The sequence below is a fragment of the Cupressus sempervirens genome, chromosome 8 (genome assembly GCF_028749045.1).
Source record: "Cupressus sempervirens isolate cs-2001-9-10 chromosome 8, ASM2874904v1, whole genome shotgun sequence".
In the NCBI taxonomy this organism is placed as follows: domain Eukaryota; kingdom Viridiplantae; phylum Streptophyta; class Pinopsida; order Cupressales; family Cupressaceae; genus Cupressus; species Cupressus sempervirens.
Genome location: NC_143125.1, coordinates 515225219 through 515253028, shown reverse-complemented (window position 1 = coordinate 515253028; position 27810 = coordinate 515225219). Strand labels below are relative to the sequence as shown.

The window sequence follows — 27810 nt, the reverse complement described above, 5'->3', positions numbered from 1 at the left end:
TGTATTCTAATTTTACAGTATTCCTGTCTACCATATCTCTTACATAATAGTAAGGAATTTTGATATGTTTAGACTTGTTATGAAAAATTGGATTCACAGAAAGCTTGATTGAACTCTGATTATCACAATGAATAATCGTAGGATTCATGGCTTGACCAAATAATCCCACGAGTAACTTTGTAGGCCAAACTGCTTCCCGAGAGGCCATCGTTGTTGCAATGTATTCGGCTTCTGTGGAACTTAGTGCTATTGAACACTGCTTTCTACATATCCATGATATCATCGTAGAGCCTAAATTGAAACATTCTAAAGTGCTTTTCCTGTCAGTAACACTTCCAGCCCAATGCGAGTCTGTGTATCCATGTAGATCCAATTCAACGTTCACATACTTGAGCCCAAGTTTAAGAGTGCCTTGTATCTCACAATGTGTTTGATTGCAACTAGGTGAATCTCCTTTGGCTTACATATAAACTGACTTAATGCATTAAAAGTATAGCAAATGTTAGGTTTTGCATTTACCAAGTACTTAAGGGACCCAATCATCTATCTGTAAAGAGAAGAGTCTATGGAAGGTGATTCTACTATTGCTTCCTTAAGTTTATGTAAATTAGTCTCCGTGGGAGAAGACATAGGCCTATAGTTCCACATTCTAAATCTCTTCAAGATGTCTAATGTATACTTTCCTTGATTGAGTATGATGCTGTTAGAATTCTGCCATACTTCTAGTCCTAGGAAGTAATGAAGGAGCCCTAAATCTTTCATCTCAAATTCTCTGATTAGATCTTTCTCGCATTGATCTATGAGATGATCATCACGTGTTATTAGTAAATCATCAACATGCGGTATCAGAATTACCATATCATATTTATCTCTTTTATAATATAGATTTGGATCAACTTCATTCTTAGAGTATCCTAATCTGGTGAGATACTTATCAATTCTTACCTAGCCCTTGGAGCCTGTTCAAGCCCATAGAGCGCTTTCTTGAGCCTACAAACAAAAACTTTAGGGTCATGAGTTTCAAATTCTTCAGGTTGCTCCAAATATACCTCTTTTGTAATCTTTCCATTAAGAAATGCCATTTTTACATCCATCTGATGTACTTTCCATCCCTTCGATGCTGCAATAGCTAGGACAACTCTTACAGAGGTGTATCTGGCAACAGGAGAAAATGTTTCTTCATAATCAATCCCTTCTTTCTAAGAGAATCCCTTGACTATGAATCTGGTTTCATATTTTTTAATGCTACCATTAGCAACATGCTTTATTTTAAATATCCACTTGGAAGAAACAATAAATTTTCCTTAAGGTCTTGGAACAATTTTTCAAACATCATTCTTCATAATGGATTGGTATTTTTCTGTCATAGCACCCTTTCGAGCTGTATGTTTAATAGCATTTGAAACATTGGTTGGTTCTGATTCAGACAAATCATTCATGTTTGCTGCATAACTAGAAAATCTTTTGGGACTTTTGCTTTCTCTAATTGTTCCAGATGGTGCAACGAAGTCTTGTGCTTCCTTTACTGTCTTAATGGCCCAAAGTAGTCTTTTCTTAGAATTTTGAATTTCTTCAAGATTGAGATTTTGAATTTCATCTTCAATTTTTCAATGTTCTCCCTTTGAGACTTAGATTCAGTATTTTCTTTAGAACTAGGTAAGGGAGAGGGATCTCCAGAACTTAGGGCTCTTTTGAAAGCTAAATCTTCTTAAAAAATTACATCCCTACTAAGTTAAATATTTTTCTGACGAGGTATGAAAATCCTATATGCTTTAGATGTTTCACTATACCTTACAAAAATACCTTTCCTCCCATAGGGTTCTAACTTAGTTCTCTTTTCTTTTGAAACATGTATGTACACTGGCACCTAAAAATCCCAAGATGACATATGTTAGGTTTAACCGTAGTAAAGACTTCTTCAGGAGTTTTATCTATTAGGTAGGAGTGAGGACTTCTGTTTTGAATATAGACAATAGTACAAGAGGCATTTGCCCAAAAATAATATTATAGATTTTGATCAAATGTCATAGCTCTTGCGTCTTCTATAATTGTCTTATTCTTCCTTTCTGCTATCCCGTTTTGTTGTGGGTTATAAGGAACAATATACTCCTTCTTAATTCCTATTTCTTTACATAACTCTTTAAACAAATCTGAGGTAAATTCCCCTCTATTATCCGTCCTAAGAGTTTTAATTTTATGTCGTGATAAGTTTTCAGTTAAGATTTTCAATTCTTTAAATCTCTTAGGGCTCGTTTGGTTGCTGGAATAGAGTGGAATAGGAAGAGAAAATTAGAATATGTTCTATATTTGCTGTTTGGTACGCTCAATCAGAATTGGGAATAGGAAGACATATTCCAATTTTGCCCCCAAAATGAGCATATGTCTATGCCAAAAAATAGATGGAATTAGAATAGTCATTCATATTCCCAATCTGTTTTTTTATTAAAAAAAAAAGAATTTAATTCCAGTCCTATTCCATTTTTCTCTTCTAATTTTCAATTCCTATGCCAGCAACTAAATGGGCCCTTAAGGATTTCTTCTGATTCTTTACATTTTAAGAAGTAAATCCAAGTTTTCCTAGAGAAGTCATCTATAAAAAGTATATGGTACTAGAATCCTCCAAGTGAAGGAACAAACATAAATTCACATAAATCTGAGTGGATCAATTCCAAAACATTGTTAGTTTTTCTAATGCCATCATGAAATGGACTTTTGGTGTTCTTACCCAAAGTGCATCCTTTTCATATGCTTGAATGATCTTTATTTAACTTAGGTAAACCAGTAACCATCTTCTCCATAGTAGATAAGGTTTTGAAATTTAGATGTCCTAATCTTCTGTGTCATATTTCGTTTATATCAGTAGCTTCATGAATTAAGGCTCGAATAAGTCGACTAGGTTCTGAATTTAATTCATACAAGTATCCCTTTTTTTTACCAATCAATTTTTCTTACTGTTGATGCGAGTTTTGTATCACTTACATAACATATTAGCAATTGAACATTTGATACGGAGTATCAAACTTACAATTCCTCTCTTGAAAAGTTATTGCTCATGGGATATGAGAATAACTCCAATCTTCCTTACTCTTGTGGATACTCGCTCAGTTTTATCAATTTGATTTGCTGGTAATCACGTAGGCGGCCTTACGCTATTCATTCAAGGATGACTTGGACTTTGGTGGGATGAAGATGATGGTGGTTTGGTTTGTGAAATGTGTGAGTGGCAGATAATGTTGATGGTGGTGGTGATGAAGGATGTGTCTGCTAGTGATGATGTTGATGGGAAAGCGATGGTTGTGGAAGGTGAATGGATGTGCTCTGATACTTAACTTACTCCTCTAACTTGCTTCTCTAAGCTTCAACTACCCAGCTACTCACTATTCTACTCCTACTCCTACGAATGGAAGGTTAGCAAATGGATGGGGATCGAACCTAATGAGAGCTGACCAGCGGCCTCACTTCCACAGGTGCAATGATTCAAAGGAATAATAAACTAGTTTGCCCCACAAGGCTTCCCAACAAGCCACTAGGATGCTAGTGGTCTAGTATTGACCCCTATCAAACATTTACCAAAGCTACCATACAACTATCCATCTACTTCACTCCTACTTAGCAACTTGAAATGATATTTACTTCAACAACTTGAAAAGAAATCTAACTATGTGGAAGTAGAAAACATGCAATAACACCCAATGTTCTTAATCAACATGCAAATTGCAACAATGAAAAAGAGAGCAATTTTGGTATTATCTTCGCAACAATTTCTCTAACACTTTACAAATGAGAGAAAATGGCCTTATATAGGGGCCAAAAATACAACGGACGGTGGAGATCAACGATCCAGATTGGATCCTCAAAACCTTAATTAGGGTTGCCACCCCATCGGCCAATGAGAAGCTGCCACCTCACCAATGGACCAATGAAAAAAGTGCAAAAAGTGGCAATCAATGAGAAAACACCAAAATGTTAGCCAATCAGAAATAGACGCTTGTACTATTCTAGAAGAAAGGGAAATTGCCACTTGGGCTTACATCAAATGATCCTCTAATATAAATCTTCTCTTTTCTTTCATTTTCTTAACTAAGGCAATGAACTTAGCTAGCCTTTCGTTAACTTATTCCATAGGAGGACAAGGTGTGTGCTTTGCCCTGAGTTCCACTGACTTCATCATGTTGCTTGCTGCTTGTATCATCATTTCATGATCCTTCTCATATTCTTTCGCAAATCCAATAAGAGCATAGAGAGTGGAAAGGTTGCTTAGATGCTTCTTCCTGATGGCAACCTTTTCTAGCTCATCCAATCTCGATCCAAGTCTTATCTCATTGATATCCTCTTCTCTAATGTCTTCAAAATCAAGGGCTGCTCCGTTGTCGCTCATCATGGTCGTAATGGAAGTGTCAATGCCTAGGCTATGATGTGCAACTGCCTTTTGTATATCCTTTTATTGTACCGCCATTGGTATTAGTTATTCACCTCATTTTCAAGAAGAAGGGTGTTTTGGGCATCATATCCTCTTCGTCTTTCTTAGTGTTTGTCCTCTTAGGATTCTTGTTTGTACTAACATCCTCCATCTTGTCACCTTATTACGGGATGGTAAAGTGGTGGACAATTAGACTAACAGAACCAAGGGAGGCAATCCTTAGAACGAAAAAAAGAAATCCGCTTAAGGACCCCTTTCAACTCTAAATAATTGAAATTACCTTTACCAATAGCCAAGGGGGATTGTCCTTCCTTTAGTCTGTCCTTCATCTGTATCATGTCTACTGCATCGATATTGGTGTCGGTTATTCTTTTCATTTTCGAGAAGAAGGGTGTTTTGGGCATTATATCCTCTTTGTCTTTCTTAGTGTTTGTCCGCTTGGGATTCTTACTTGCACTAACATCCTCCATACTCGTCGCCCTATTACGGGATGGTAGAGTGGTGGACCATAAGGCAAGTAGAACCAAGGAAACCAATCCTTAGACTAAAACGAAAGAAGAATGTCAGCTTAAGGACCCCTTGCAACTCTAAATGATGAAAATTCACCTTAACCAATAATCATATAGTGACTTTTTGTAATTAGGACTAGACCTCAAGAACTTCAAATCCACTTGCAAATTAGAAATTTATCATGTAATTCACCTCCAAATAAAATTACCCAACATAGGGCAAAAATCGCAACCCCTCTTGAAAATCTGAATTTTATCTCCCACAAATTTCGGCCTTTCACAAATTTTGCCAAGCAAGAAGAGTGCAGATCTGCTCTTGCAAAATTGCCAACACCTTGAGAAGTAGAAGTGAGAAGTGAGGAGGAAATGGGAGAGAGCCCTCCTCTTATACCCAACTTTCTTACCCCACCCCACCCCACCCCACCCCAAGCTAGCCGACTTGGACCCCGAGAGAAAGAAAAACAAATAATTAATGCAAAATTATGACCCACAATTAAATACTTAGCTAAATATTAATTTTGCCAAAATGAAAATTGCTTTTTAAAATTGCCAATTAGTTTCAATTTGCAAAGAGAAATTAAACAATGCCTTAGAGATGTTAAATGCTTCTATTTCATGAGGATTTAGTAATTAATACGTCATTAAAATCAGATTTTGGCTAATCAAAAGCCATTTTTCAATATTAAATTACTAATTTCATTAAAGACTAAAAAGTTTTCAAGGCAATTTTAATCCAATTAAAGCCAAATTTTGCAATTTTAATTCAAATCGATTTTGCTAAGCCATTTTAGTTTTTTAATATAAATAAAATTATTTCTCTAGAGCCTAAAAATAGATTTTGCAATTTGACTTCACCATCACAAAATTAATTTTCTTCACCAAAAAATAATTAAGATTTTCCATAAGACCAAATTTAACAAAAATTTCATTTTTTGAAAATTATCCAAATTTATACAATTATATCCAAATTTTCAAAACAAAATGTCTAAGTACAAAATTCCAATTTTATCTTGCCAAGTTGGAATTAACTTTGAAATTTGTTTGGCCTAAGGATAGAATTGGTGGCTCTAGAAAATCAAGTTAAAAAAAATCCGGTGAAAATAAACTAAGTCTCTCCCATTGGCCTAAAGGTGTCCAAGGCTCAAAATTCTCGAACAATCAAAATTGTTGGACAATCCAAAAATTTATTGAGGTGATAAAAAAAAGGGGGGTCCCCAAAATTTTGGGGTGATGGTGTGAAAACCTCACAACACTTAATTGAGGAATTCTTAGTCCAGGTCATTACTTTATCATCCATGAATGCAACATTATGTCTATCATCTTCAAGTCTTGTAACTGAGATTAGATTCTTTTTTATTCCTGGTACGTATAGTACTCTTTTGAGAAGAAGAGAACTACTCGACTTTAGTTTCAAGGTGCAATTTCCAATTTCTTTGACGGAATGTGTTGAATTATCACCGATGGTGACTTTACCATTAACTTTTTCTGATATAGAGTCTAGTGCTTCACTGTAATATGTCAGGATGATCCACTATCAATCACCCATGCCTTGCTTGATACTTCATTTGATAGTGCTGAATACTATACACGATTCTTAGGATCATAGTTATCTTCTTTGGTAATGTTTGTACAGTTTACTTGCTGTTTAGAATTTTCAAAGCAATTAGATCTATAGTGTCCCAATTTTTCACATTTGAAGCATTATACTTTGGATAGATCATTTTTAGGTTTTGATTACCCTTCTTCTTGAAATGCTTTTTCTTACCTTTATAGGAACTTGTGTTAAGAACATGAAGTTCTTCATCTTTAGTTTTCAACTTTCCCCCTTTCTTAAGTTTTCTGGATTCTTTTTGAAGACAATCTCCCTTAAGTCTATTGAAGTCAGGAAGATTGTCTCTGGCACTTACTCATGCGAATATTTTCCATGAATCTGGTAATCCATCTATAGCCATCAGTGTTAGTTTCATGTCAGTAATTATGGGTCCTGTGCTTGCAAGTTCATCTCTTAGACTGGCAACTCTTAGGAAGCAAGAATTCATCGATTCTCCTTTCTTTATTTGTATATGATTTAGTTGCCTTTTTAGTGCGAGAACTCTAGTTGCATTGTTAACCTCATGTATTTAATAATGCATTCATCATATCAAATGTTGTTTGACGTTTCATTAGCATGGGTACTATTTCATTTTTTACTCCATCTAATATGATTTGTATGACTTTCCTGTTTCCTTTACTCCAAATAGTTTTATGAGGTTCAACAATAGGTTGTCTGGATGTTGAATCAACAAATTGTTTTACATCATTTTCTTCAAGAATAATCATGATTCTGAATTTCCAAGCATCAAAGTGTTCTTTCTCATGAAACTTGTCCTCGGGTTTGATTGTGTATGCCATTGAAGATAGAAGAATCATGCTAGATATATATCAAGTCTGATTATTAAATTTGTAGAGCCTAGGTTCGACTACTAGAGCTCTGATACCATGTAAAGTTTATGCAAATTCTGTGAGATCAAAATAAAATAATACCTTCTCCAATGCTTGCTGAAGATTATCTTTATTCAGACTTTATAAGAGATGTCAATAATAAAATTGTTATTCTGAAATCTTTTATTTCTGGAAGTTATCGAATAGGGCAGACTTTCTTAAAGGAGCAGACTTGATATTCTTTGTGTGTCCTTTAACTACAATCACACCCTACCTAAATACTGTACCAAAAGGGCATGTCCCTTGAAGGGACATGACTCTATCTAGGTCGGCCCAGAATGCTTCCTCATGATTGCCGCCCAATCAAGGTAATGAAGATGTAAAGACACAACTAAAACTAGTTAAGGCTAATACATCATTTCAAGAAGGGACACTGATCATGCTTAAAAAGAGCAATATAAATCTTAGGCATTTCATAAGGTATTTCAAGAATGCTAAGGTCTATGCGATCTGCATAGTCAGATCAATTTGTGATCAGGGTTATAGTTTTAACAAAAAGGCCACTTATGTTTAAATTGTAATATTAAATGTAATGACATGTGTCATTCGACATACATTGAGGCATGGAAATTCAAAGAGTTGTAATTGTAATTGTTATAAAGAATCATTTTTGGAATTTGGAGGAATTTGGAGAGACCTTTGGTTGGAATGCGAAGAGTCTCTCCTTAAGTTATATATATCGCATCAAGCGATAGGCATTGTACACTTAATGTTTATGATCAACAAAATGATATTTTTATTGTGTTGTTGGGTTTTTCCCTTTGAATATGAAGGGTTTTCCCAGGGTAAAACTCTTGTGTCTCTTGTTTTTATTTATGGTTATTCCTTATTGTTGTTTATCATCTCTATTTCTGGTTAAATTGTATGATCATAGATGATGGAAATTTTGCACAATTAAACAAATTCTATGACTTATACAAAAACTTTGAGAAGTTTGAGCTAGAGGATGCAGTAATAATGCATATGATATTGAATAGCAAGAAATTCACTGATATACAAGGACTTAATCTTAAGGACTTGTATACAAGACTTGTAAATAGAAAGAAGAGAATTGTTGAAGAGCATAAAGGAATAAGAGAAAGATTAACAAGGTAACTATGTGAAGTAGAAGATAATGAGCACCTTGAAAGAATGATGAAGAGTATTGAACCTTTACTGAGAAATAAGACGAGCGATATTTATAATGGGAGGAAATTATGAAGAAGTCAATAAAGAAACTAAAGAGGCTATTATCAAGGTTATGACTTCTACAGAAGCAAGCTCAAGAAACAAAAGCAAAGTGATAGGGGGAGGAATCCCTACTCACTCTACGAAAGAGGTCAAGCAGAGGAACAAGATAGATCAATTCCTACACTAGTAGCAGCAGAAGCAGAAAAAGATACAGAAATGAAAGAGGCGGCAGAGACATTGGAAATCCCACAAGTCAATTGGCACAGATACAATGCATGTGGACAGCACAAGCATTACAGTGGACACAACAGAAGATCCTTTTAAGGATTATAGCCTTAACATTGTTGAAAATTTGGTAGGATATACAAGTTTAGAGAATGAAGAGGAAGGAAAAGAAGAGGAAGAAAAAGATAGGAAGGATGAGGAAGGTGAGAAGGAAGAGGAGAAGAAAGATGAAGGAAAGAAAGATGAGGTAGAGGAAAAGAAGAATGAGGCAGCAGAAGAGAAGGAAGATGAGAAAATAAATGAAGAAGATCAGACAGAGGCTGAGGAAGGAAGTCAGACAAAGGAACATGAAGACAGTCATGATCAACAAATTCAGTTGCTTATACTTGTTCAGGCATCTAGCACTGAGATTGCAAGAACCAGCACACCTAAGACTGCAATGGAGTTATTATTTGCAAACATGTCAGCAAGCACACCATTAGCATCTACTGGTGATGCAGATATTGATATATTCAATCAGATTACTGCATTAGCCAACAACAGAATAGTGGAGAAGACAAAGAGCATTAAAAGAACACAAGAAAACCTTGGCAAAGTGACAAGTTAACTTCAAGATTTTGCACAGATAAAGGTCACTGAGGCTGTACCAAAGAAGAGGGCAGAAGAGGTAATGAAAGTGTTTGATAATCAGTTCAAGACATTAGAGGAAGTTGCAGCTACAAAAGCATAAGTAAAGCATGATGCACAGTTATTTGACACCGTGTGCAAGAATATCAAGAATGACTTAGCAAGTCTTGACTCTTGTATCAAAGAGTTAAGGAGATATTTAGTGGAAGGAAGAAATTTCTATGGACAATGTACTTTGTAAAAGAACTTTATCAAGGATATTAATGAGAAGCTGAAAGAGAAACATGTAGAGCTACAAAACCTAGTAAATGAATTGCAACTATCTAATATGAAGATTGAGGACTTAGAGAGAAGAATTGGAAAGATTTATGATGACATAAGTCTGATAGAGTTGAAGAGAGAGATAGAGTAATGAAAAGATTTTCACTGTTGAGAGAGCATTTAACCTTGAAGATCAATAATGTTCAGAAGCAGCTGGATGAATGCCTTATGGCTAAGGCATCGTATGAAAAGTTTGTATATTCAGATTTCAATAGAGTGGAATTAGCATCATATGGACTATGCACTATCATCAGTATATCTGAAGTAGTCCAAGGCACTTGGGAGAAAGGTTTCAAGAATCTAAAGACAAGTTTTGCTGATTGCAATTCATAGATATCAAACTCAGCATGAAGAATGAAGGTAACAATTTTTTTGACTTGTATATAGTTTTTGACTCACCTTTGTCATTGATGTCAAAGAGGTAGTATAGTAAGGAAAATTGTATAAGGGAATATAGTAAGGAAATTGCACAAGGGAGTTATAAGTAAGAGCATAGTCAAAGGGGGGAGTATCCCCGTCTAAGATGGTATAAATAAGAAAGTGACCACATTTTGTAAATTTTGTATGGCCATGTCACAAATGTTACCCATGTAATAGATGTTACAAGTTTTGAAATTTTTGTAATTTTGAATTTTTGGGACTTGGCCAATTTTTCCATATGTTGCCATCAATGCTAAAGGATGATATTGTTGGCAATTTGGCTAGGGTAGATGATATAAGGTTGTCATTTATGGCAACATATATTCAAATTTAAGTGAGCAAATCATGAAGATGAAGTATTGATAGAAGGACTTAGAAAATTGTCTAAGTATCACAGAGTTTATTTGTCAGCACAAACACTATTTTGATTGGCACAGTTAACAGAGGTAATATTGGCACGTGTGCACTTAAGGATAGCTAGAATGGAGTATGAAGATTCTACATTTGAGAGCGTGAGGTTGTACGGACAAAGCTATAGCAATTTTCAGTTATAGTGTTGAACAGACATGACAGGGTAAAGATAAGGAATTTGATATTTTAGGTTTAGGAATTATTTTGTTTACCAAAATAATTACTTGACTAATTAGGGACGACATTCTAGATGTTAACCCAAAGTGAGCAAAAGAATGTTTTGCATTTTGAGACATGTGTGAAGACATGAAGATCGACAGAAGAAAATTAGGTGGTATACAGGACAAAACTTTAGATGCGAAGTCTTGTGATGTCTATGACATTGAAATGCTATTGTTTTGATATGTGAATTTTGATGTTAGATTAGAGCAGTACGGATGTACGGTCAATTCTGTGTAGACAAGATAAGGCAAATCAGATATTGAAGGTATCAGCAGCAGTAAGAGGTTTTGTATTTATCTCTTGTATTGAAGAGCATTGTTGTGTATTGCATGTTTGGGCAGTGGGCTCATCTTGCATAGTTTTTATAATTGTAATAACAACTCCTAACAAAGTTGAGGCTTCTAACAAGGACCGAGACACTATACAAATGTAATAGACTCCTAACAGGGTCAATATCTTTAACAAGATACTTTTGATTTGTGGCTCCTTTTATGGGTAACATCCCCACCAGGGTTTTCCCTTGGCTAGGGTTTCCCTAGTTAACAAAATATGGTGTTTTGTGTTGCATTACTTTATGGCTGTGTTTACTGTTCAGTATAATCAGTCTACTTTCATATGCAAGTTATAAGATTGTTAATGATATCCATAATTTGGCAAAAATTTGTGAAATACTAATTCACCCCCCTCTCAGTATTTCCTATTTTTAACAAGAAGTGAGTTATATGGTGTAGATGTATGCCATAATGATTTTGAGTTTTATGACAATAGTAAGCATGCTTGCAACAGTATGAGATAATAGAGGTTTTACAGGTTGATGATGTTGATACTCGTGATTTGGGTACTATTGATGTTATTTATGAGGATGACACATCCTACAATGAGTCTGATTTGTCATATCAAAATTTAGCAAATATTTCAAAGGACGCATTGGTTGATCAATGATGATAGATCCCAAAATCATGTTTTAGAAGGACTTAGAGTTGAGGAGGAAGCAAAGATTTGCGAGTTGGATAGAGTAACAATTTTTACTTATGTAGATGAGGCATTCGTCAAGGTACCCAATAGTAGTAGCTTGGTTGTTGATGTCTATGTGGATGATATCACAAATGATGTTATGTTTCATGAGGTTGTTGATGCAGATACACTTTCCTATCACAGTGTCAAGTTTGGTTCAGAGGACATGTACAAGAGGTGGTTGTAGGTTGCTTATTTTTTTATTGGGCATCTGAAGGTTAGCGATAGCATGATTGCCACAGCTTTAAAGAACTTTGGTGTTGCTCAACAAAGTTTGGTTACCTATGGTTGGAGCGCTCCTATGATAGATGAACATTATGATGGTGGTCTTTCCCTTGAGGAGTTTGATGTTTGATGCTCTCTGAGGATCTGTCAGGATTATGAGACAATTATTTATAGTTGTTAGCAGATCCAAATTTCCTGCTCAAGAGAAACTATATATGTTACGACGCCTTGAGGAGAAAGGAGGAGGTTGATGGGCTCAACCATGAGTTTGAGGTGACTACAGAGTCTTTGCAGTGTACTAGGTTGGTCCTCCAAGAGTCACAATCATCTTTGGACGAGGTTATCATGGAGTTGAGTAGTGTGCATTCTAGAGTAGCCCCAGATCTAGGTCAACTACATATAGTGGTGTTTTGTGGTGAGTTAACTTCTACGGATAGGGATGATGGATGTGATGAGGGTGCAATTACATCCATCCTTGATATGAGTGCAGTAGCTACAAATGGGATGAGTGCAATAGTAGAGGATTGCATAGAACTTCATGTCGTACCAAGTCCCCCAGTAGTTAGCTCACTAACAAATGATGTGGAATAGTTAGTGGGGGTTTTTATGTGATAGTAGTGGATTCTTTAGAGAGTTGTGTGCCAATTCCTGACATTACTCTCGCTTTTGCACAAGTCTTGGGCAGGGTATCATCGATTTGGAGACGCGCTCTCATGGGGATTTGTTTCCTTCTACAAGAAGCAAATCTATTACTTCATCTCATAGACAATTGGTATTTCCACAGTTTCACAAGGATCCGTTGTGGATTGCAAGGGAGCAGGTTGATGCTTCTTCATATAATTTCTATCATATAGATTTTTTTATAGAGTACTTGCTTGAGAGTTTGGAATTGCAAGAGAGACCATACAGAAGAGTACTCTCATCTGGGGTTCTTGCAGTATTCGATGTTTGGTGGGAAAGATTGTGGAGACTTTGGCTACAATGCTTCTCTACACAAATTTTGTGGTTGAGTTTGTTGAGAGGTTTACCATGGATCTTAACCAACCAATTGTTCGGGGACAAAGATTGGAGCCATCTCTTGGTCCTTGGTTTGATGATGATGAGCCTCTAACGGCGATTGGTGCATTTTATCACAACTACATAGTGAGGAGTGCTCATCATTTTTCTTTTGACCCACAAGTAGAGGAATTGGGTTCGCGCAGGTGTGGGTTGCAACCAAGTTCATACCGTCCTTTATGGGATGAGTTTGCACCATTTGCAGTTGATGGGGTTAATAGTTGCAAGTTAGTAGGAGGTTACTTGCAGGGTCAACATATCCATGATAGTTTTGCAAAGGATGGATATCTGGGTTACGGTTGAGAGGCTTTTGGGAGTATTAGTTTTTGTTGCACAGCTAGACTTCATACTTGTGGCAGATTGGTAGGGTGTGTAGGGAGTTTTGATCTAGTAGATGTTGGATGTCCATTTTTCTCTATTATGGATGGATGTGTTTTTCCTTTCTACTGTTATCCAGGTGGTGACAGGCTTAGCTTTGCTGATTGTTGAATCACCATCGATGGCATGGTGATAGTATGTTCAGGATAGCTCTGTGGATAGAGTTATTATCTTATGAGCTTGTAGATGATGTCAAGGACATTACACACACTTTCCTTGGGATCTAGGTTGATTGATATGTGCCTTAGGTTCGGTGATTGCTCATGGACAAGCAATCTTGGAGAGGGAGGACTATAATGTACCCAATTTTTAGCAGTTGGTAGGTACTTAGTGAGGCCAGTCCATCATTGTGATCCTCATGGTCTGGCATGATGTTTAGAGGGTCCATGGTGATTGACTTGCTATTTTTGGTAAGTTTGTGATGGCAGTTTCCATTTCTGGTTGGAACCTAGGCGCTATATTCAGTGGGTGATGATATTGGCACTTTCAATGGTATATATTGAGCTTAAGTTTTATAAATTGCTTTTGGGTGCCTAGTGGGGGATTAATCATTAATTCACATGGAATATAATCCTAATTCTTAAAAGCAACACTTTTAAGTGAAAAGTGTCTTCATGAAGCTGTTAGCTTGGCATTTATTTATTATTAATTCAAAGTTATTAAATGAAGGCTTATAACTGAAAAGTGTATTGCTGAAGGCTCTTTAGTGAAAAGTGTGAGAGAAGCTACTTGCTTTTGGTGTCTTGAAGAAGACATCTTGAATTACTATAAAAGCAATATTTTGTGAGAAAGCAATTCATTATATTGCATATGTTTTTCATTAAAATTGGAGAGCTGAAGGGTTTTTGTGTGGGGTTTGGAGAAATTGAGGATTTCCTCATTTTCTGGTCTGCACTTTCAATTGACCTTCAATGCCAATGAATTGTGCCTTTATTGAGTACTGTTCCGTGTTTCCAAGCTGAAATTGAAGGTATTTTGTGTAATGTCCCCACTTTAGCAGTTGACCAAGTGCGTGCGCGTTAGCCTTGTTCTACATGGTCCCGAGGGCTAACGAAGGGTTTAAGGGGATCCTGGAGTGTTTTGGCCTAGTCATTTCCAGTTTGGGCCAAAACGAAGTTGATTTACTCAATCTCAGGCATACTTACTATTTTTAGTAAGTTAGCAGGTCACAGTGGAGGTCAGTTTTGGTGATGGGATTTCATACTCCTCGGCGAGAGCTTTCCGATGAGCTATCACTCGCATTATTCGGAGTCCGATTGCTAATAGATTTTAATGCCTGAAGTTTTATTAAAGTAATATCTTATTTAATTGTAAAATATTAAAGTGTTACTTTAATATTTATTTTATGGGGATGTGTACCCAAGGGAGACATAAGGGGATATTATAATATATATTTTATATTGCACAACTTTTATCCCACATTGCCCATGTGAGTTGAACGGACCCTTGGAAATAGAATAAAAGGAAGCGTTTGTGGTTTCATTCGACAGGTTGAATATGAGAAGAAATTGGTGTGTGAGTTGCAGCTTTGTTTTCGGCATTTGAGGACGTCTATCCTCTCTTGTAACATTCTAGACGTCATTCCCTTGGGGTTTGGCCTTTGGAATTATTTCTTATTGGCTTCATTATCAGGCAGTTTAGTTGCATTTCCGGCTACAGGCAGATTTGATATTTTGCTCATATCTTCTTCACTACTTGTCCGACGCTTATGCCGCTTGGAGGGAATGGTATTATGAAGGTAGTGAACTGATTGGAGGACAAAGTATTGTAGCAGCAAGTTCGTAAGCATGGGCTGGAGTATTATGACAATATTGCTGAAGTAATTAGTGAGTTGATAAATCTGCTATGTATTTGATTTTATGAATTCTGAAAATAACATTTTATTAGCAGCAGTTCATTTCCACTTTGCATATCATTGTAGTTGCTTTCTTGTTTATGTTGTATGATACCAATTCCATGCACGAAACACAACAAACAATAAATGTTTGATTTCCGGAATTATAAGGGGTTTAAAACATTAAACGGAGAAATAAGAAGTTGAATGCAAACTGTTTGACATAATTCCTTTCAGCAATTTGGTTTAGTTTTTTGGGACATCCAGGGGTGCCCATTACAGTGGTATCAGAGCTATAAGTCTTGCCATCCTGTGGAGGTCTTATAGGGAATTTGGAACAGCCGGATAGAGGGAAAAAGTAAGTAAAAAAAACACAGGCTAAGCATTTATGTTTGAGCATGCGACAGGGGTCTTATAATTTCCGCGATACCAGAGCAAGACAAAATAGGATTTCAGACTTGCAAAGCAAACAGTCTAGTACATCCGTGCAGGGGGACATTGAATTCAACCATACAGACACAGAGGAGATATTTTGTGATCAGGACAATAATATGGGTGATCGAGATGACAGGAATATAGGATTAGGCGGAGGCAGAAATGCTGGTCCAGATCAGGAGGAGGTACTGTTCTGACAGTTACTGGATACATTAGAGCAGGGGCAGCGTATGCAGCAGGAGCAGAATAGGCGAATGGACATGATGTTGCAGCTCATGGCTAGACAGATGGGTGTCAATATTAATCCAGGTGATGCCAACAACAGAAACAATAACAACGAGGGAAACAATAACAACGGGGGAAACAATAACCATGAAGGCCAAGGCAACAACAATGGTCCTGAGAATAACATTAATGGTAATAATGGACACGGCAATAATGGGAATGAGGCTGATAACTTTAGACACGTTGCACGCCCAGCACGGACTGTGAGCTCGAGACCCCTTCTACCCACTTTTCCACCCAGAGATCCGGTTCATCCAGTAAACGAACCACAGATTACCGAGTTACAGGATCAGTTCAGGAGGGACTGGGAGGCTAGTGGACCAGAGTTTCAGGCGGATATTTCTCTTAGAGATTATATGGACTTGAGGATGAGACACATGCCTAAAGCAGGAGGGAGGAATCAAAACTTTGAGCTGAGGAAGAAAGTTGGAAAACTTTCTTTACCTTATTATGATGCTTCAGGGAAGATGACTGCACGAGCTTGGGTGCAGAAGGTAGATACATACTTGCAGCTTAATCCTATGCCTGAGGAGGAGGCTATCAAGTATGCGGCTATGCACTTGGATGGCGTTGCACATGAATGGTGGCATCATGGCATGGTGACTCTAGGGCATAATCAGATTACATCCTATGAGGAATTTACCGAAAGATTGATTGAGAGATTTGACACTAGGGACCCCGAGTTACATTTCAAGGAGCTAGCACAGTTAAAACAGTCAGGTTCTGTGGATGCTTACATTGCTGAGTTTCAGCGCTTGTCTGTACTTGTTACTGATATCTCTCCTAGGAGATTGGTGGTGTTATTTTGTGATGGGCTAGCTGATCCATTACGAGGTTGGGTGAAGGGACATGATCCACTCACTTTAGCTGAAGCAACTAAAAAGGCACGAGATTTAGCCCCTTCAGTATACAAAGGTAAAAACCATTCAACAGATTCTTCCTACCGCAAGGACAAAGACAGAAAACCATTTCAGAAAGAGTATAACAAACCCAAAGAAGGATCAAAAGGACTTGACAATGAAACCTTGAATGAACTTCGGAAGAAGAAGCTGTGCTTCCACTGTAGAGAGCCTTGGGACTTATCTCATAAATGCCCTCTCAAGGCTAAGGCAAATCAAATGGAATATTTTTCAGCAGAAGAGTTAGAGTCAGAGGGGGAGGATCAGCACTCTGATTCGGATGAGGGTAACACTATAGAGGAGAGCAACATTCCTAAGGATGATAGATCATTGGCACGCTTGACAGGGGCCCAAAAGGCAATCACATTTAAGGTTAGGGTACTATCCAGGGGCAGAAAGTGATATCTCTCATTGACACTGGGGCTACACATAACTTCATAGATGCACAGTTGGTGGCCAGGAGATGGTTACAGACAGAGGAGCATGATGGGTTTAGAGTCATGGTGGCGAACGGTGACAAATTGTTGTGCACTCGGAAGATATCTGATCTTCGCATTAGGTTTGGAGATGGCTATGAGTTGGAGGATGAGTTCTATGTTGTGGACATGGGAGATTATGATGTCATCCTCAGCATGACATGGATGGCTTCGCTAGTTGAGTTCACACTCAACCTAGCGAAATTGGAGATGAGATTCCAGCATGATGGTAGAACTGTGGTACTTAGAGGACTTTCGGATGGAGGTTGCAGAGTAGTGTCCTTGAAGAGAATGCAGAGACTTTTTCGTCATGATGACATAGAGTGGGCAGCAGAGTGCTACATTATGCCAACTTCACCAGAGCCACAGGAAAAGAGTCATCCGCCAGATATCTAGAAGATACTTGATAGACACGCTAAAGTATTTGGCAATATTCCTCATGGGGTTCCTCCTGATAGAGGGATAGAACATGTTATTGAGCTCGAGGAGGGAGCCAAACCAATTATGATTACTCCCTATCGTCATCCTAAGAAACACAAGGATGAGATAGAGAAGGCGATTAAGGATTTGCTGGAGATGGGGCATATCAGGCCTAGTAAGAGCCCCTTTGCTTCAGCAGTAGTATTGGTAAAGAAGAAGGATGGGACAATGCGCATGTGCATCAATTACAGGGCACTGAATAAGAAAACAATTAAAAACAGGTATCCCATTCCTAGGATTGATGAGCTGATTGATGAGTTACATGGGGCATGCTTCTTCACCAAAATTGATTTGCGATCCGGATACCATCAGATCAGGATGAGAGCAAAGGACATTGAGAAAACGGCTTTCCGATGTCACTATGGTCATTTTGAGTTTTTGGTTATGCCATTTGGACTAACCAATGCACCCGCTACATTTCAGAGTTGTATGAACCAGGCTTTCAGGAAGCAGTTGAGGAGATTTGTCTTGATCTTCTTTGATGACATCTTGGTCTTCAGTAAGACCTGGGAGGAGCACTTACATCATCTAGAGGAGGTGTTATCTATTCTGGAGAGCGAGTCATTGTATGCCAAGGAATCTAAATGTGAGTTTGGCATGACTGAGCTCCTTTACCTTGGGCATATCATTAGTGCAGATGGTGTTTGGGTTGATCCCGAAAAGATTAGAGCTATTGTAGATTGGCCTACTCCCACAAACCTTACACAGCTTAAGGGGTTCTTTGGTTTATGTGGTTGTTATAGGAGGTTCGTTAAGGGATTCTCACAGATCGCGGCACCCTTGACAGATCTTACCAGGAAAGAGGCCTTCGTGTGGACGGGGGCAGCACAGAGGTGTTTTGAGCATTTCAAGCAGGTAATGTCTTCATGTCCAGTTCTAGCTCTACCGGATTTCACGAAGCCTTTTGAGCTTCATTGTGATGCATCGGGTGATGGGATTGGAGCAGTATTGATGCAGGAGAAGCATCCCATTGCTTTCTAGAGTAGGAAGCTCCGAGGAGTTGAGAGGAGTTATTCTGTCTATGACCGGGAGATGTTGGCCATAATGCATGCATTGGCCAAATTCCGATCATATGTGGTAGGTGGGCGTTTTGTGATCAAGACTGATCACAACAATATTAAATACTTCATGAGCCAGCGTGATCTTAATGATCGGCAACAAAAATGGGTTACTAAATTGCAGGCTTACGACTTTGACATAGAGTTTGTCAAAGGTAAGAAAAATGTGGTAGCTGATGCCTTATCTCGGAGACCTCACTTATGTGCTCTAGCAGAGATTTCAGGAGACTGGAGAGATCGGATTATAGCAGAGTATGTCGGAGATGCTTGGGCTTCTGGATTGATCTCAGGTACCATACAGGATGATCGCTATGAGGTGATAGATGGATTGATCAGAGTTCAGGACAGGGTTTATTTGATTCCGTCATCACATTTGAGAGAGGCGATACTGAAGGCATTTCATGATGCACCCACAGCTGGACATCCGGGGGTCTTCAAGACCTACAGGCAGATCTGAGAGCGGTTCTCATGGAGAGGGCTCAAGGATGATGTTCAGAGGTATGTCAGGGAGTGTGCGGTTTGTCAACAGAATAAGGGAGAGCACACATTCCCTGCAGGTTTATTACAGCCCTTGCCCATTCCTGATAGGAAATGGGAAAGTATTTCGATGGACTTCATCACTAGTTTACCACGAGTGCAGGGAAGGGATTGCATCTATGTGGTGGTGGACCGCTTGACGAAGTTCGCTCACTTCTTTGCTATTCCATCCACTTACACAGCAGCAAAGGTGGCAGATCTTTTCTTTAGAGAGATATTCAGGTTACATGGGCTGCCCAGATTCATTGTCAGTGACCGGGACAGTAAGTTTATGAGTGTTTTTTGGCAAGAGTTGTTCAGGTTGTGTGGTACAGATCTTACACCTAGCACTAGTTATCATCCGCAAACAGATGGGCAAACAGAGATTGTGAATAAATGGGTGGAGGGATATTTGAGGAACTATGTAACTGCACAACAAAGGGCTTGGATCAGATGGTTGCATATGGGAGAGTATTGTTATAACACCACTTATCATATGTCCATTAGGATGACTCCTTTCATGGCCCTCTATGCTTATGAAGCACCTAGCTTCATGGACTTAGTTTTGGGGGATAGTAGAGTGCCCAAAGCCAAAAACTTATTGCAGGATAGTCAGAATATTCTGAAAGTGCTCAAGGAGAATATACAACAGGCCCAGAATCAACAGAAATTGTATGCTGATCAGCACCGAATAGAGCGCAGCTTCGAGGTAGGGGATATGGTTTATTTGAGGCTACAACCATACAGACAGTCATCGCTCAAGAAGAGCGGAGCTGAAAAGTTGAAACCTAGATTTTATGGTCCCTACAGGGTGATTCGCAAAGTGGGCAAAGTCGCCTATGAGCTTGAGCTTCCAGAGGGCAGTCGGGTGCACAATGTGTTTCATGTGTCTAGGCTTAAGAAAGCCATTGGTCAGAGTGTAGTGCCTTCTGCAGAATTACCCCCTTTGGATGAGGAGGGGAAGCTTGTGTTAGTACCCGAGGCTATTCTGGACACTAGAGAGAGGAGGCTTAGAAACAGGATAGTGAAGGAGTATTTGGTCAGATGGAGAGACTTGCCGGAGGAGGATTCTACATGGGAGAGTGAGCAGGTTATTCAGCAGGCTGGACTGAGATTGCTTGAGGACAAGCAATTTCAAGGGGGGCGGACTGTAATGTCCCCACTTTAGCAGTTGACCAAGTGCGTGCGCGTTAGCCTTGTTCTACATGGTCCCGAGGGCTAACGAAGGGTTTAAGGGGATCCTGGAGTGTTTTGGCCTAGTCATTTCCAGTTTGGGCCAAAACGAAGTTGATTTACTCAATCTCAGGCATACTTACTATTTTTAGTAAGTCAGCAGGTCACAGTGGAGGTCAGTTTTGGTGATGGGATTTCATACTCCTCGGCGAGAGCTTTCCGATGAGCTATCACTCGCATTATTCGGAGTCCGATTGCTAATAGATTTTAATGCCTAAAGTTTTATTAAAGTAATATCTTATTTAATTGTAAAATATTAAAGTGTTACTTTAATATTTATTTTATGGGGATGTGTACCCAAGGGAGACATAAGGGGATATTATAATATATATTTTATATTGCACAACTTTTATCCCACATTGCCCATGTGAGTTGAACGGACCCTTGGAAATAGAATAAAAGGAAGCGTTTGTGGTTTCATTCGACAGGTTGAATATGAGAAGAAATTGGTGTGTGAGTTGCAGCTTTGTTTTCGGCATTTGAGGACGTCTATCCTCTCTTGTAACATTCTAGACGTCATTCCCTTGGGGTTTGGCCTTTGGAATTCTTTCTTATTGGCTTCATTATCAGGCAGTTTAGTTGCATTTCCGGCTACAGGCAGATTTGATATTTTGCTCATATCTTCTTCACTACTTGTCCGACGCTTATGCCGCTTGGAGGGAATGGTATTATGAAGGTAGTGAACTGATTGGAGGACAAAGTATTGTAGCAACAAGTTCGTAAGCATGGGCTGGAGTATTATGACAATATTGCTGAAGTAATTAGTGAGTTGATAAATCTGCTATGTATTTGATTTTATGAATTCTGAAAATAACATTTTATTAGCAGCAGTTCATTTCCACTTTGCATATCATTGTAGTTGCTTTCTTGTTTATGTTGTATGATACCAATTCCATGCACGAAACACAACAAACAATAAATGTTTGATTTCCGGAATTATAAGGGGTTTAAAACATTAAACGGAGAAATAAGAAGTTGAATGCAAACTGTTTGACATAATTCCTTTCAGCAATTTGGTTTAGTTTTTTGGGACATCCAGGGGTGCCCATTACATTTTGCTGAGGGTTTGTCAATTACTACTCCTGTGGTTGATGATAGGAAGGATGACTTCCTCTAGCACTTGCATTTCTGCAATCTATACCAGCGTTGGGTGATGTTTGGTGTGCACATTAAGGCTGTAATCAATAGTTCTATAGTGATGCCTGGGTTTTTCATCAATTGCAATTCATTGTAGAGGCAGCGTGGTTTATCCTGAATGCTGACAGCGATTCCATATAGAGGCTTTGATCAGTTTTAAAGCTTTGGGGTGAGCATTTATTAGCTGCTACAGCTTATTCTTGCTTCCAAATAGCCAACGTCACTCAGCAAGAAACTGGGTTCTATTAACTGAATCAGTTTTGTATATGGGCCTTTGCAAAATCTTAATAATAGTAATTGAGTTGGGGATCCAATGTTAGTCATTTTTTTGCATTTCAAGTTTTGCATTTCTTTATATTTTGAAAACCTAAAAAATATAAAACTTTCAGAGAAAAAGAATTATTCTTCAGCATAGTCAGGAGTGAATCAGCAGGGCTCTTTACACCTGCGAACTCTTACACCTGCGAACTGAGAAATCACAATCAGAAGTGCCAATTACATCAGCACAAGAAACCAATCCAATAAACTCAATGAAATTGATGGAAAAAACTTCCGATTGGCAAGGATATTTGGTACATCGGTACATTGAATTGAGGCTTGGGACATTGAATTGGCAATGAAGTGGCTTATTTGAGCAATTGAGGAGGTTTATTCGCTATCAATTAGAAGCACATACTTCTCAAAAAATCGATCAACAACTTCCACTGTACAAGCCTAAACAAGCCTAAACAACACAAAACCTCACCCCAAAATCTGTGAGCAGCCCAAAATAACAGGCCACAGAAAATATGTTGCTCTGAAACCATATTAGAAAAATAGGCAGAGACAAACATAAGCAGAATAATGTTACACAAGATAATGCCATGCTTCATAATTTTCAATCAAATACAAGTTACATATTTATAGGATTTCCATATCCTATTTTATAAGAAATCTTCTGAACTACTTTCCTTATTATGTTGAGTTGTTTTGACTTTTAACAACTCAACATTTGTGAGTCATATAATAGGTTAAATAAACTTAACAAGCCTGAGCAATATTATATGCATCCTATAAAGGATGCAATATTTTCAACAGCTACAGGTGTAACAATTTTGTACATACAACACACTTGCGCTAAAGTGGTTTAGTAGTTTTAACAACTCAATATTTGTACCACTAATATAATAGGTTGTCAAATAAACTTCAACAAACCTAAGCAATGTTACATGCATCCTATAAATGATGCAATATTTCCAATAGCTATAAGTGTAACAATTTTGTACATACAACACACTTTGTAGAAGTGGTTTTTGTGGAAGCATCTACACAGAATAAGGAGGATACTACAGCTAGACAAAAGGAGGAAAATACATAGATATGGAAAATGAATCAAGAGCAAGAAAATCAAAAGGGAAAAGTCCATACTTGTACAGACAACCTCTCATGCTTAAAATAAAGGAATCAGTGGTACATTGATAATTTTTGCTCTGGCCATGTAATATGTCACAAGAACAAATTCCTCACCTTGAAAAAGGTCAATGAAAGGACAATAAAATTTGGGGACAGTGCTCCAATGATGATAACAAGAAATGACACTCATAGCGCTGACTGAAAATGTATTATGTCTTGAAGGATTGAAGCACAATCTTCTAACTGTAAATCAAATAAGTGAACAAGGACACATTCTCACATTTCATACTGATGTTTGTGAAATAAATAAAGGCAAGTGCTAGGAAACTTGTCGTAGATACAAGTAGAACTGCAAGCAATCTTTACATTCATAGTGAAATCAAAGGAGAAAAATGCTACATAGTGTAAGAAGATGAGAGTTAGTAAGGGCACAAAAGTATGGGGCATATAAACCGAGATAATCTTGTAAATATCAGTACTAAGCAAGTTTTAAGGAATAAGCCGAAGATTACAAAACCTTCAAATACTAGCTGCAAGCAATGCCAACATGGAAATGAACAAGGGTGAGTTTCAAATCGAAGGAGTATCCAACATTAAGACCCTTGGATATAGTTGAAAAAATTAGGGACAACTCACCTGACTCATGAGTACTACTCAGAGGTCAAAACTTCACTCACAATTAAACTCGGCTCCAAGTCTATGTGAAAGGGAACAGTGATTTTTTCTGGAAAAAACTTGTGAAATCGTGTAAGTTAAACCTATGCCATGGGGAAAAAAATTGTCAGGCATAAAAATATTAGGCAGTAACTTGTGGTTTTATCTGACAAAAAGGTGCCCAAATAGCGTTTAATTTCAAACACATTTTTTTAGGGTTTTGTGTTAGCCTTTGGCTATTTTTTCGTCCACGATTGAGGGCACATGATAGAGCTTTTTTGTCCCTTACTCAAACAAGTATAAATTGTCAGAGTTCTAATAAATTTTATTGTTATATGATAATTAAGATATACCTTCAGAAGAAAATTTTCAGAGTTTTAACGTCCGATACAAGAATGTGTGTATAAATTTCCAATACAAGAAAAGAATATAAAGATTATTATAACACAGAAATATTACTGCAAAATATTTGATATGTATTAATCTCAAATTTTTGATTATAAGTATCAATAACATGTTCCATAATTTCAGTATATAAATGTTTCTAAATAATACTTTTTAAAAATGTATTTTGTAATGTTCGATAAGTTTGCTAATTGATCGCTGAGTTTTTCACTGTGTTTTTAAATTTTTTAGGCTTCCTGAGTTATTGGCGAGTCCAAGTTTTTCAACCATACGTTGCAACTTATTCATACAGGCCTTTGTAAAGATTTACAAGGTGAGGTGTTTTGTGCTGCTAATTGATGGTTATTCTCGGATGACATGGGTTATCATTGTGTGAGATTCAGTGAGTCTTGGTGAGGACTCATGAATCCGAGTCCGAACCAGGCATGGCGAGTCTGCAACTGAGACTTGCAAGCTTCAGTATAATTGCGAGCTTGTGAGTATTGGATGTCTGGCTTGGTTGAATTTGTGAAGACAATAGATGATTAAACAAAAATATAATTTAAAAAAAAAAAAAATATATATATATATATTCAAATTCAAAAGCTGAGTTTTGGCTTGGATTCTCCACCCATTCAGAGTTTTGAGTCAAAAAACAGCTTCTGAAGTCTGAGTTTGAATGCTTTTCATGATCCTCTTCTGACTTCTCGATACCTACTTGAAATATCCCATTCTTGTGAATAAATACAAAAAGAGTTGTTGTAGCTCTTTCCGCTTCATTTCTAGGTTTGTTGGGTGAAGTCTTGAGATGGATGGCACTCTCTCTTATTTTGACATTATGTTCTCCCAACTTGATGGCTGAGGCGGCTTCTTGTTTTGTTGGGATAAACTTCACTAATAATGGAGAACCTCAATATTGTGTGGTTGTGGTGTAAAATAGAAGCTGCGTAGGAGTGTTGTTGAGTAAAGATTTCTGACAAAGGCATTATTAAATAAAAGTTGTGTAGAAAATCAGGGATATGTGCAATAGGACTTGCAATCTGGGTTGAATTTAGCCTGTTCACTGTTCCTTACATTATTGCATGGTGGGTTCTTGTTTATTAGACTGAGGAACAGATTTTTTGAATTTCAAAATACAAGCTTATTCCATCCATACTTTACCTGCACATTTTTCCAGGGAGATTTCAAATAGTTTGTATCAACAATGTCAATCAAGTGTTTGTTTTTTTCTTCTCTGCATGTCCATTTGATTCTCATTTATATTGTCTGATGCCAATATATGCCTGGCAGGTCTTTCTTTGCTATGGTGTATATACAAATCTTGAGCTTCTTGAGCATTATGGATTTGTTCTCAAGGACAATCCAAATGATAAGATCTATATCGACTTGGATGAAAATATGCTGACCTCGAGATCATGGGAGAAGAATCACCTTTATCTTCAATGGGATGGGAACCCTTCATTTTCCTTGTTAGTTGCATTACGGCTTTATGCTGTACCGCCAAATCTTCGTAAGAGAATTGGGCATCTTGCCTTTTCAGGATTGCAAATCTCGCTTGATAATGATATTTCTGTCACCAAGTGGCTTCTTGGGAAATGTAAAAATCTTCTTGGTAAGCTGCCCACAACAATTGAGGAAGATGAATTGCTACTAGAGATAATTGACAAATGTGATGATGATGATGGATTACAGTTCATATCAGCTCTTTTAGAGGACACAGAAATGAGACAAAACAATGATCATCGTGTATTGCTGAATCAATTTCCAAAATGGTCGAGGCTTCATTCAGAAGGATGGCACACAGTTACTGTTGAAATAAATACATTCTTTAGGATACATTGTTTGCATAGGAATGAATGCATTAACTTGTCTCAGAAACCAGAAATCAGACGTTCTTTGAATAGGTGGAAATTGGCTATCCAATGGAGATTGGGATACAAGACAATTCTTCATCGTGGTATTTTGTGTTGTAATTTTCAGCTCAAAAATCTTTATTCTTCAAGGCAGTAGAAAGGAAAGAATAACTCCTACCAAATTTATTAAACTCGGATACGTAGATGGCAAGAAAGGGGCTTGTATTTAAAATGTAATGCTATCATTAATTAATTGATTGTATTCAAACACAATCCATTTAACTTGCTGGGAATGGAGGAAAATCCCAAAATCTGTAGAAGTGGGGCATGTGATTATTTTAATATAACAAATTAATGATGGCTATTTTATTTTGTTCATAGAAGTAGCACATTTTTTCTCTGTTTGACGATTATCAGGTTGCATAGTTTTAGTTTACCCTTTCTATCGATCTTAATACATATTGTAAGTACATCTTTTCTCCTTATTTCCAAATACCTCCTTGATGCAGAATAAGTGGGGTGAGGACATAGCTGCAAGAACAGGTAATTTTTATTTAGTTTATTTCTGGTATTTTTTGAGGATGAGATTCCAGAGAAATATACATTTACGACATTGGGGTATGTAATACTGACTGGACTCTCTTCTAATCTTTTAAAGATTTAACAACCAACCTTGTGTTTGTCCTGGTCTATTAATAGATTCTTTTTGTTCAGGGAAGCAAAGGATATGACAATGTTCAAGACCCCTAAGGTTCTGTAAATAGCCAATTATGTCAATAGCCAGTCAGCAGCTTGCCTTAGGGTCTATATAATTTTCATATATTACCGTTATTTCATCATTTTTTGAATAATTATAAATTTTAAGGGGCTAATTGCAGACTGATCAAAATTTGAATGATATGCAATGTATAAATATATTCTACAATGCAAAAGCATTACTCAAGTATTTAAGAAGCAAACAAATAAGTTTGTTTTCACATATATTCTACTTCCCTACAACAAATATTAATGTTAAAATTTGAAAGTAGGGGTAGGTTGCTGGACATAACATTCCAAGTCTACATTCTTAATTCATTTCGGTCACAGTGTGTTCCAATTTATCAACACATGTTTCAAACGAGTTGCTACTTGCCAACAAAGTTGAGAGTCTAGGGGAGAGGACCCAGTAGTGGTGAGGGCTAACTTTGTCAACATGTAGCTGCTACACGGGATGTCGTAAGACCTTCGTTTTTTTTTTTGAAATATAAAATAGACATTGAACTACCTACAACTAAGGTTTGAAGGTGTGACTCATCATGCAACTTGTTAAAATAGTGCACTTAATGAAATGTGTCTAAAAAATGACTTTTTGAACATTCGACCAAAGGTTAATCTAAAAATCTCTACTGATTGAATTTAAAATTATCATTTGTTGTTAATAAAGTATTGTATAACTATATGGAATGTAACATATATGCAACTTAAATGGACCAAATAATAATTATTAATCATAAATATTTGTTATATATAACTTTTATATATAACACAAAAGGACAAATACTTAAACATAAAAAGATTATTTAGTATAAAAATAACACATTATTATATAAAATACAACCTATATCCAACAATATTCAACACATAGGGACCATTAGTTGGACACTAATTTTTTTGACAATCTCACACATTTCATGAGAAAATACAAGGCATTTATTG

General features: G+C 37.3%; 1 protein-coding gene across 9 annotated transcripts in view; it reads left to right on the top strand.

The window, feature by feature from the left end:
* Window positions 1-27092, top strand: part of SDG40 (SET domain group 40) — a 192413-nt gene extending 165321 nt beyond the window's left edge. For 7 of the 9 annotated variants that reach the window (XM_089798258.1, XM_089798257.1, XM_089798259.1 and 4 more), the window contains one exon: window positions 25553-26498. In XM_089798258.1, the coding sequence (XP_089654384.1) occupies window positions 25553-26272 (720 nt within the window). In that variant the 3' untranslated portion in view covers window positions 26273-26498. Of the gene's footprint in view, window positions 1-25552; window positions 26499-26624; window positions 26659-26829 lie in introns of those variants that run through there. The other 2 variants (XM_089798265.1, XM_089798264.1) reach the window with 2 other exon arrangements.
* Window positions 27093-27810: the final 718 nt, after the last annotated feature.